General features: G+C 40.2%; 1 protein-coding gene across 5 annotated transcripts in view; it reads left to right on the top strand.

The window, feature by feature from the left end:
* OSBPL1A (oxysterol binding protein like 1A) overlaps nucleotides 1-12,157 on the top strand; it is a 78,672-nt gene that overhangs the window by 38,126 nt on the left and 28,389 nt on the right. For all 5 annotated transcript variants that reach the window (XM_065668138.1, XM_065668135.1, XM_065668137.1 and 2 more), the window contains one exon: nucleotides 6,114-6,276. In XM_065668138.1, the coding sequence (XP_065524210.1) occupies nucleotides 6,114-6,276 (163 nt within the window). The remainder of the gene's footprint in view (nucleotides 1-6,113; nucleotides 6,277-12,157) is intronic.

Genomic DNA, 12,157 nt, shown 5'->3' with positions numbered 1-12,157 from the left:
TCATATCGTACACTAATGCCTGCTTAGTGGGAGTTAAGTCCCATGAGTAGAAGTAAAAATCAAGCCTGTTTTAAAATTTGTCTTTCTGGAAAACTTTCTCTATTGGAGCTCAAATGTGGTTAAGACTAGGAGAATTGTGCGTGAGAGGAACTTGTTTCAGTTCTCACTTCGATAGCAGCTTAAGCAATAACTTATCCCTGCCCTAGGTAGCAAAAAATCTAAAAGGGTCTTTTTTATAGAAGCATATCCTGCAGAGTTAGTGCTGCAGTAGCATGCTTCAGAGTTAGCTAGCAAAATATGTAGAAGTTCTCAATTTCTAAACAGATAGGCCTTTGGGAAGATACTCAGAATCTTTCACATTTCTTCCATGATGAAAAAGGCAGATTTTCTTCAGTATGTGGAAGCAGACCTAACTCTTCTTGAAACTACATAGTTCTCATTCTACATTAAATGTAAAAGAATAAAAGATTTACTCAGCACTAGTTTAAACTGGTTGTTACAAAGAGCTGGCTTGTGCAGAGAGGCACTAGAAATAGGGACTGTATTGTACTAACAGTAAAATTGCAACTATGTGAGCTTGTCTATTAGAATAGACGAACAGTGTACATATCAAACTGTGCATTGAGGTTGTGATTTGCACTGTTAGCCTCAGAGTTTTTTGGTAGTGGTTTTTGTTTGGTATGAAGATCACAGAATAAGGGAAGTGATCCTTGGCATTGGATTCCAGTGCTTGCTGTATTTTTCCTTAGTGTAATTAATGTGTTACAATGCAGAGCTTTGTAGGTTCTGTCTTTCAGGGTGGTGTGTCCTGTTGGAGTAGCTGACCCTGGAAACTAGCAGTTTCATATAAACAGATGTAGTGTGAAAGAAATGATGGGGTTTATTGACATTTACTTCATTACAGAAAGCAGGGTTACATTTCCTAATGTCAGGAGAAGTCCCCAGAAAACTGTCAGTTCTACTATAGCAGCATTTTTCTAATTCCTTGGTTACATGTTAATTTTCAGCCAGGTGCTAGACTAGCCCTTAGCTTGCTACTGAAATTTGCACCTTGAGTCTGTGCTTGGTGGCAAATGGCCCATAAGAAGTGACGTTTCTGGGAGGATGGAATTTCTGTGGCAGTTGGACAAAGTAATTCATTTTTGAAAACCAAAACCCCACTTCCAAGTAGTTGGAAACACTGGTGAGGGAGGCAGTGTCACAGGCTGCACTCTGTGCTCAGCTTACTGCAGAGCAGAACTGGTATGTGGTGTACTGACAATGCATCAGAATCTGGCGTCAGATCCCCTGGTGGTTGCTATGTGAAAGAGGTGGTTCTTCCTTCCTACACAACTTGAAAGTCTGCATATTTGGGCATTCTTATTTCTAACACTGAAGTTGAGTGGAAAGTAAAATGCAACTAAATCACCCTGCAGTGTTGTGAAGTCTGTCTTCTCTCGCTCAGTTCAGGAGAGCCTAGAGCTAAGGTATGTCGTTTTTTAATTTACTATTCCAATGTTAAAGGCAGGTAGCTGTACATATTGTGGAGATGTCTCTATTTGTTGTATTCCTTGCTTGCTCTATGTGTTGGTTTTAGGATTTACTTGCAGTTGCAGTAGCATGTGGCTGAGATGATCATTTATTAGCTGGGCATGCAGTGGTGTGACCCTTTGCTACCCCACAAAAATGCCTCTGTTGTTGGGCATTAAATTAAAAACATCCAGCACAAAACAAAGCAAGTATTTTGTGTATTGTGCTGGGATGTCTTCAGGATGGACAGAGAAGCCCTGGTTACAGCCTGTGCCAGTAGAGTTCAAGACTTCAGGCTTTAAAAAAACAGGGTGGGGGTGAGGGAAATAGTGGTTTGGTACAGCTATTCGTCTCTCACCTACCTTGTGGGTGCTTGGAGTACAGAAAGGAATGGGTCTGGTATTTGTTATACACAGATAAGCTTTTTGATGCTGTGGAAATAGGCATGTGAACTTTTTGCTAGTAATACACGGTGAAGGAGTTAACTTTTAAAACATCCTCTTGCGCTTAGCAGAATTTCTAATGGCATGGAAAGACAATAGAAGTGCTGCAAATAGCTTGTTGCTTTCCTTTAAAAAAAATAAAATAGAGGTCTGTCTGCTAAAATAATTATACTACTTAAGCTCCCACTTCAGTGGGTACAGCCTGAAGGACTCAATTTATGGGAAGCTATTGGAAAGAGATTCCCATTCAGTTAAACCAGAAATGAAACCAGAACTTGGATATCAAACCCCTTCAGCTGGAGAAGTGTTTTTTTGTAAATTGTTGTGCTGACCTACATCCTGAAGTCTTGGTGGTTCTGTGTCAGTGTATCAGGTTATAGCTGAGTCTGTAGCTGTAAGGTTAATGACTGAACGATTGTTTACTTCTGTGAGACAAAGTTAGATAGTTTCCATCAATAATTGTGAATCTGAAGTCTCACTATAATAATAATCTTTTTAGAGATTAAGAAGACTGACCTTAACTGTCATTGTGTAACAATGTGAGCACAAGCCCAATTTTATTGATAACTGTAATTGTACATGTGCAGAATAGCTCTTGACAAGGATAAGATAGGAAGCCTGACCAGTTGAACATTGGGAACTTGGCTGAGCTCATGCCAGGCTTGCTAGAGTGCTCTGTGCTGCTGTCCCTGTGAAGCTCAGTGGGAAACTTGTGATGCTGATGGTGGTACTGACATTGCAGGGACCAAAGATGAGGATCAAAGAGAAGAAAGTTATTCCATAGCTTTTTCTGTAGAACCCAATATGGCGTGAACTGCCATCTGTCTCAGCTCAGGCACCGCTACTAAAGGTACAGAAACCATGACTCTATCACAAGCTGTGCCTTATTCAGGTTGCAGTAAAATGTCTCTTCTGATATTTTCCTGTATATGCTCAGGTTGGATTTCCAGAGCGGTGTATTCGGATACCTGCATCATTTTGGTGTGGTATTTACTACCTTGTATAAATATCTGTGTTACTGTGTGCAATAGTGTCATATTCAAGTAATGCAACTTCACGAAATTGTCTGATACTCTGCTGAAAAATGGTCTGTCTGTGCCCAGTTCAATAGACTGTAGTGTGAAAGCAGGTGTTTTCTTCATTGTTTTATGTTCATCTTTTTTCTTTATATATAGATCCTAAGGGTTCTGTGTTAGTAAACATTTTCAAAACCAGTTTTGAAGTTCCTTCTGTAATCTTGCTGTTGTTTTTCTATTGGGACACTGAAGAAAGACAGGATGGGCAAGAAAAAACTTCTAGAAAAGGGATAAAGCTGAAGTGTCATGTCCAAAAATGGTGGTGAAGTAGCCAGGAAGATGAAATAGTTCACCTCAGAACTTAATCATTGACCATGTCTTGTGAATGCAAAAGTATGGCAAAATTAAGCATAATGCCAATTTACCTATATTTTGGAAAAACCTGTCACTTAACTGTGCAGTCCTGTTGTTCAATAAACCTGTGCTTTGAAAATAGTGACAATCTGCATGTATATTCCTTGCTAAGCTTTAATTATTTATTTGTAGTTCTCACATTGACACTGTGGAACTGTTATGATGCTTAAGGACACAGTATTGGTACACAAAGTATTTCCAGACCACTACGTTCAAAGAGCTGCTACTGTAAACTCTTACCCTTAACCAGGTGCTGGGCTATAGAGGTTTGCAGAGCCCATCCCTTGGCTCTCTGAATGTGTGTCCATCCCACAAGCTCAATAGTGTTGACAGAAGTTTTATATTGGACTTCAGCCTCCAGCCCCCAAGTACTGAATGAAGGTTGCTTTAAAGCCAGTTCGTTCAGATAGGAATTAGTATCCCAGAGGTTACAAGCGACAAAATTAACCACGTTTCCTTTTTTCCTTAGCCTCTGGCTAGCATCCTGCTCCTTATGTAGCAGATGAAAGCTTTTTTTATTTTTGTTACCAACTAGTAGTGTGTAATTGCTGTACTAGTAAGTGCTTGGCAGCTAGGAAGCCTGGAAGTACACAGAAAAGTCAACCTGACTGTAAAACTGGCTATTTATTTTCCAAAAATTGACTTTATTTCTAGTACAGCTGCAGTTCTGCATAGCTGTACATTATAATAGGGCAGAGGAACCTTCAAGTCAGTAAAAGATTTTTTTTGGGGGGAGGCGTGGTATCTTAAGCCTGTGTCTGTTGTTGCTACTTTAGTCACGCTGCTGTGCTTTTAGAGGATGCAAACAAAGGATCATCTGGGTTTTGTTACATAGATTTTGATTATTTTGGGGTTTTTTTCAGTTAGCTGTTAAATAACATTGAAAATAGTTTTAGGCAGGTCTTTAAATCACTTAATTTATGAAAACAAAATATTAGAGCATAAAGGCATCTAATTCAGTACTGCAAATAAATTTGCAAATCCCGTTTTCACTTTACTTTGCTGTTTAATGAGCGAAAAGTATCATTTTATTTTGTCTTCCAGTCTCCATCTCGGAAGAGCAAAATACTGATGCTCTTTCTCTAAATGGACAGTTTCTTGACTGTTTGTTAGCATACAAAAGGTAAGCCCTGCAGAAGGGCTTAGTAACAAATCTTTGCATGTCTGATTTGTATGAAACATTGCAGTAATTGACTTGGTTGGTACTGTCAGAGTGAACTTTAAATGAAAGTGACAGTAACTAGTCCAGACCATTTCTGTCATTTTGTTCGGGGTAAAACTATTAGACAATAAGTGGCTTACTGGTTTTATTGTTTTCAATGAGCAATCCAATTTTATACTCTTTTAATTAGAATTTAATTGCATTGCCCCCTTATACTCAGAGCCTGGCAGCCAAACCAGCTGCTTTAGTGTTTGACACAACTAAGGGGGTGAAAATTTCTTCCATAAATCTTTCTCCAGAGGGTATGTTGCTGTCAGCATAGAAACTCTTGTCTGTGGCAAATCTGAAGTGGCAAATCTGCTTTAATATCTCTTTGCAATCCTCTGAATTTGTGCCTGACTGTGCATCTGCTATTTGAGCGGTTGTTATAACTGAGGGGGCTGAAGCCTCCAAAGTAACACTTTAATGTAAAATGTAGCCAGATAGGACATAAGAACAGATCTCAAATTAGATTCAAAAAAGTAATGTTGGTATATGTGTAAGTTGTCCCTGTAACTGTTCCAAGAGGTTATCATGCCCTCGCATGCTCTCAGTGGAGGGGGACTTAGCATTGCAAACTGACCTTTGAGAGTAAACCAGAGGACAAGGCAGGGGTTGGGGATGCTTTCTAAAAAGGGATGGAAAGGGAGGATGAAAGAGAAAGGAAAAGAATCAGTGGCTTAGGGACTGAAGTAGTAGCGCATTGAAGCGTTGCTTGGCTGGGAGAAGAGGCCCTTCAGTTACAGCCCTCTTTCTTCCCTTCCCTGGCAGAAAGAGGAGGTGGGGAAGCACCACAAAAAAAAAAAAAAAGCCCCAAGGAGGAAATAGGAAGGACATGGTGCTCTCCTGTTACTAGTCCTGGACTTGAAATGTGGATAACATCATCCTTCCTGTAGCCAATTGCATGTGTGGGCTTAAAAAAGCCATCCACCATCTGGTGGCTGGGCTGCTTTTTTTGTCAGCTTCTGGCTCCTCTGTAAACTGTTTTGGGAGTGAGGAGGGAGGGCTGTTTATATTGATGTTAAATCAGTAGGGGAATCAATCTCTTTTTTTAACCTCCTGTAATCTTCAGGGTTAAATGTTTTCAGCTCACTGTTCAGTTGCAGTTATTTGTAGCTGGCATTCACATTTGCTCTCTAATTCAATTTAGATGATGCTGCTTGGCCCATATTAGAGCAGACTAGTACAAGGAGCTTGGTGCGTGTGGAAAACGATTACTAACTCTGTAGTTAAGGTCATCCAAGTAGAGCAGGAAATATTTCTCCTCAGTTTTAAGGTACGGTTTTCTGGTTTGAATTCACTTGTGGAATTGTGATTTATACTGTCAGCTGAGAAATCTGACATGAGATCTACTGAAAATGCTGAGCAATAACCTTATTGTCACAAAAATACTGTAACATTCTCATTAATCTGTGTGGTTTCAGTTCCAGCTGTTTGCCAGTTATTTATTTGAGTCTATTTTCTGAATAGCTTCCAGCTGCACATTCTTCAGAGAGATGAAATTTTATTCATACATGTATCTACTTATAGGTGAGGAATTTGAAACTGGAGCATGAGCAGGAGAAAAACAAGATCTTGTCAGAAGCATTAGAGACACTAGCTACTGAACACCATGAACTAGAGCAGTCGCTGGTTAAGGGATCTCCGCCTCTCAGCATCATCAGTGAGGAGCAGTTCTATGATGCTCTTTCAGGTAAGTAGGGATGTGCAGAATGCGAGTGCATAGCCAGAACATGTGTGGCGAATGCGTTCCGGGGAGGTGAGGGCTGGGAAGAATCCCGCTTTCAGTGAAGTCTCTGCCTTTCTAATGTGGAACTAATTTTAGGAGAATGCTTCATGTGCTGCTTTTAGCAGCCCACTAAAAATTTGCTTGCGTTCACCTGTAAAATTGTGTTGTTTCACCTTAGCATGACCAAAAAATCCCCATGAAAACCACAGGGCTGTTACGAAAGGTCTGATTGCTTGGGTGTCTACGCCCTTTTTTAAAATAGCAAAACTCAAGGCACCTATTTTAGATGTAACTGTATCTGTAGTCTTCTGACTTGCTTTCTCCATGATGGTGGCTGTTTTTTGTTTTAAGAGCAGTCCATAAAAATCCCTGCTTTTGAGGGATAATGAGGTTAATAAAGGCTTGTACTATTTTTATTTTGTGTACCATAACACTGATGGACTGAAAGGATGAATCAAAGTCCTTTGTGCATTTCTGAAATAGCTTTTCTTCCCGTGTCTGCTCTTCAGTTTAGTATCTTTCATATTTGCATGTGCAGACCAAGGAAATAGTGATTTTAGAAAACTCTGAACTGTGTAAGATAATTACAACATGCATTTGTATAGAGAGGCTGTACAGTACAGCTCAGTAATAGCTGGACCGTTTACATCTCTGTAAGTGAGTGATCCTAGGGCACAAAGCTGTCTGCAACTGTGAAGGACCTGGAAGAGCTTGGGAGTGAACATAATCTAACTGTAGTAAATAATTAGACTGTGATGGCATATATCACAAGCAAGTATGGAGTTACGTTTTCTGCAGTTCACACTGTCTGATGCTTCTGACAGGTAAAACAGTGTTCCCAGACTCCTTGATAGGTGTTCTGCAGGGTACAGCTTGGAGAATAACACCAGACAAAGTGGAATCTGTGCTCAAGTATAGCACTGACACAGAAACACAGTGAATCAATAGCAGACTTTGCTGCTTGGCTTGGTAACAAATTTATCAGGCCTTCAAGGAGGAGAAGAGATTGAAGAACACTCACTAGAAACAGGTTCTTCAACCAGAACCAAAAGAACAGTTCTGCTGAAAGGCCTCAGGCTCTTTTGCTTGTCTCAACAAAGCAGAGAATAGTTGTTTCTCTGGTGCTGCTGGAATGTAGTCTCTCCAGCCAGGCTTCCTTTGTGTATGCGAAAGAATATTCAGTTTTAAAGAGCTATTAGTCTGTGTATCTCATAACTGACCCAGTCTCTAAAGCTTTCTTAAACGAAAGTGTCCAAAACTGCCTCTCTAGCTGAGAGGTGGTATTTTTTTCACTTGAAGCTGCAAACAAATCACATTGAGTGGATTTGTATAACCATGAAACTTGTAAAGCATATATATACACATATAAAAATCCTCTCTCCTCTGGGAGAAGTCACTTGACATAATTCATCTTGATTGCAATTTAAATAATTTTCCAGGACAGGCTCACTTTCTTGACTGCCTGTCGACTTCATCAGATTTGTGTTAGATTCTCTTCTCTAGGTTGTTCGCATTCAGTGCTTCACAGTGCTTAGGGTCCTCTGTTTCTGAAGGAACATGTCTGGGGGAAGGGCACTCTGTTTTCTATATTTTTTGGGAGGGGGACATGGATGGGGGACTAGAGAAAGGGAAATGTCACATCTTTTCCAGGCTTCTTGATACATGTTATGACTTCCACCATAAACACAAAAAGAATTAGTTTTTTGTGGGTGTGGTTTGGAGTGGGTTTTTCTGCTCATCACTGGGATCCTGGTAATACTTCCTAACTTGCTTTTCTGGCATATCTGTGGAGTCTCAACTAGAAGGCTTCTTGTCTCTGTGTGACAAGAATACCATGAGAGCAGAGGATATTTGGCACTGGCTTAGAGTTTGGGCATGTGGGTCTTCTTTCTTGGGCTAATGAGAGAAGGGATATGGTGGTAAATATGGTCGTAACAGAGAGCAGAGACTAGGCTTAATTGCCTAGTCTCTGCTCTCTATCTAGAAGATAAAAATTTCTATCTCCAGGAACTCTAACATATTAAGACTTTGTTTTCATAGCTTTTGCTAAACCTTATTTTTATTTTCTGTCTGATAGGATTTTAAGTTAAATGATTTTGAATAAATAGACATATTCATGACTTAGCTTAGTAGGCTGTACAGGAGATTGAGCAAACACTGTATTTTAACAGGGATGTGGCAAGTCATAATGTCTATTGGTGGAAAAATGCCACTACTTTGAGAGTATTTTTTCTATTAGAATCTTTTTGTAATTCTAAATCTCCACCACAGAAGTGATTTTAGAAGTGAGAGTATTGCATAACTCTTTGGCTTGCATTTTGAGCTGAAGAGTTGTTAGCTTTGACTTGACAGGTTGAAGGAAAGAGCCACTGCTGCTTTTTGTTTTGTTTTTTAAAAGAATGTTATCCGCATATGAGACACTTTTGCTTGTTTACTCTCAACAAAGTATAACTAGCTGTGACAATTCAGAGCAATGCAAGACTTTTAATCAGGTTTTTGAGCAAGAAGGGTATGTTCACAGCAGCAGCTACTTGTCCCTATTTACCATGCTCTGATACACATTGTAGAGGAATCTGATTGCATGAACCAGACTCCTGAATTGGAAGCTGAATTGGAAGATACAGGCTGGTTGCTATTGGACACTCAGTGCATGGTGGGAGAGTAGAGCTAATCTGAAGAGAACGCCACCAGAAATGCTTTTAGTTCAACTGTCAAGTCCTCGGCACCATCTGTTTGGCTTGCAAATCTGCTCCAACTGAGCCATGCTACCTGCTGATGTTGGCATACACCACATTGGTCACTGATAAGTCTGTGTTGCGTAGCTTTGCTTGTGGAAATTGTGGGCACAATTGCAGAAACATCCTCCTTTTCCAAAACAGGGGTGAGGAAGATGTTTGAAATGTGGTAGGATTGCTTACTGAGGCAGTAGTTTATTTGCTGCAGTCTCTCTTCTTTTTAAGTGATATGCTGTTACCAGTGCTTCCTGGCTGCTGAGGTAAATCCTAAATCCCTACAATTGGAAAACAGTAGACACTGAACATGAAAGGAAGAACCTACAGGAAATGGGAGTTACTTGTGTAACCCGAGTATGGATCCAATGTTAAGAACAGCCAAGTTAAGGGTGTTATTAATCTGAACTCTGATGGCAATAGGTCAGTTAACAGCATTTCTTGGTGTGCTGATGGTGTGCTGATCCTCTCACCATGGGAGTGGTGGAAAGGTGTAATTAAACTTGATAGCACATGGAGTGCTGGAGCTCTCAGGTTCAGGATTGAATGCTATGTTTAAAGCACAGTGGGGTGGAGAGGGGGGAGTTTGGGGAAGGGAAGCAGCACTAAACAAATAGCAAAATTTAGGAAGACCAGTGGCATCTCCTAGAGAGCTGGAGAAGTTATTAGCCTTGATTAAGTATATAGACCTCAGGAAGCTTGTGAAAACAGAATACAAATGTGGAGTCTATCCACAGTGCTGAAAAATGGCTAAGCAGGCCAAGAATTAAAAAAGTACTTGATTTTTGCCTTGCAGATACGGTTCCCTGATTATATGCAAATTGCACACTTGATTTGGGAAAAGCTTAGAACTGTCCTGATTTTTTCTTTACTGGATTTTATCTGAGAAGTGGGGATTTTATCTGAGAAGTGGGGATTTTCTGCAAACACAGCTTTGTGTGTGTTGAGTTGGGTATTGATGTTTTTACATAGATGGAATGTTGCTATAAAAGCAGTTATTTAGCTGAAGGAATATTTAGATTATACTAAAGCTAGCCCTTAATAGTACAGCTTCAGCTGTTATGTACCGCTAATGGGTGCTGTGTTTATGAATAATGCTTCTAAATGGTGCAAGAAGTAGTAGGCCAGTTCTGTTGCTTCTGCTCACTTCCTAGTTTGTCACCAGTTACCAGCTTACTTAAAAACTGTACAAAAAGCACAGAAACTCTCTGCTCTGCCTTCCATTTTTAGGGTAGTTTGTCAAGTGGCTTTTTTGGGTTGTATACCAAAAACACTGCACAACCTCTGTGAGAACACTGCTGCCTGTGTTTAACTATATTCTTACCTCGAGTATAATCAAAAGAATGAATTCAGGTGTTTCAGGGAGTGATGGGAAACACCTGGTCAGAATTCAAACCCAACTTTGCCAGTGGTTAAACACTACCTTTCTTAGGTTTATTTATTAACCAAATACATTGGCCAGTCTTTTTTTATCTGGAATTGAAGAGTTACCCGTTGTTGCAATGGACTAACTTGCCTTAAGTTTCTTCTGTCATTGCTTCTGCTGTTTCCCCTTGCTCTCCCACCCTTGCAAAATGTAGCTGGTGTTTTTACTGTTACCTTGACACTTCAGGTTGCATGAGCTGGAGAGCTTCCTGCTCTTGTCTCAAAGATCACTTAAAAATCTTGGCTTCTGAACAGGCCTTATTCCTTCTCCCCCCACTTCAGCCCACACCCCCTTAAGTTCAATAGAAAAAAACCTCATTTTTCTCCTAGTCATCTGTTTGACAGCTGCTCTGTAGCAACTTGTGAATATAGATCTTTTTTTGCAGTGATGGGGGAGTATGCAAATCTTAATTCAGAAAAGAGTTAGCTGCAAGTACACAGGGAAAAGCTCAGTCTGAGTTAGTTGCCTATTGATCTGTGCTCACGATACAATACTAGGCTTCCTCATTCCGATGCCTAAACAAACACTCAAGGCTTGTGAAGCTAATTTGGTCAAAAAAGGTTGCTGAAGTTAAGGGGTCGAAGATTGAGATCTTTGGCAGGAGCTGTTGTAGTCATACTGTCTCAATGAGAGCCATTTCACAGGAAAATGGGAGAGATGTCTCTGGAGAGCAATTTCTCGTAATGGTGTCTGGTTTCTTTCTTCTGTTCTTTATTGTATAGCATGCTCTTGCATTAGGCAAGGCACATCCAGTGAAGAGGGGTGGCTGGTCATTGTCTACAGTTCTGGAAAGGTTTGCAAGTGCTGAGCTCAGTCCTGTATAATTGTGTCTCTGCACAACATTAGGAGAACTGATCATGTGCAGTGTTTAAAAAATCCTTGTTATACTGAGAAGCGTATCAGAGAATGGTCAGTGGTTCTGATGAAGCTTACCTGTTCTTCCCTTTCCACCTCTGGAGTGCTAGGTCTGTTTCAGAAACTCAGACTGAGGGCATTTGTCTCGTGACTCTTGTACCATCCAGGACTGTCTTGTTTGCACAGAAGGTGGGCTCTGCTTTATGTTATGGGTTTGCTTCATGGTTTTCTCGTGACAATAACTGTTGGCACAACTGAGCAGCAATTTCAATAGAGGTAGAATACTTACCTTGAAGGGATTTATAGCTTGTCATACAGTCAGGATACTGAAGCTCAAGTTGTATTACACTGCTAGAGTGTCCCTTACTCTGTGGTATTTAGATATGCAATGTTTTCCTGGCTACCTGAGCTTATGATCTCTTGAAAAATCCGCATTTTATGTAACAGACTTGTCCACAAGTAAAAATGCTTCTCCTTATCCTACTTGTTATATATAGTACCCACCAAACTAATGCTTTGATATGATATACCATAATTTGGCACAGAACCAGACAGACAAATTTGGGGAAACTTGTGAGAAGATTCTCTGGAGTGCCAGTCCACTTTTTTAGCATATCCTTAGCACCAGCTGGCAGTTCTTTTCATTCCCTAGCAACTGGCTTAATTTCAGTACTGTCTTGATGAGGAATAGGGATAGATGTTTTTAATGAAAGGAAAGATCTCCTTTATGCTTCTAGATCTTACTCTGTTGTTAAGAGAGGATCAAGACACTGTGGTACATCCCATCCATTCAGAAGGATTTTGTCATCTTCTTGACCCTTCTGTGATCTGGATG

Source organism: Lathamus discolor, chromosome 2 (genome assembly GCF_037157495.1).
Source record: "Lathamus discolor isolate bLatDis1 chromosome 2, bLatDis1.hap1, whole genome shotgun sequence".
Lineage (NCBI taxonomy): Eukaryota > Metazoa > Chordata > Aves > Psittaciformes > Psittacidae > Lathamus > Lathamus discolor.
This window is presented reverse-complemented; position numbering and strand designations above follow the sequence as displayed.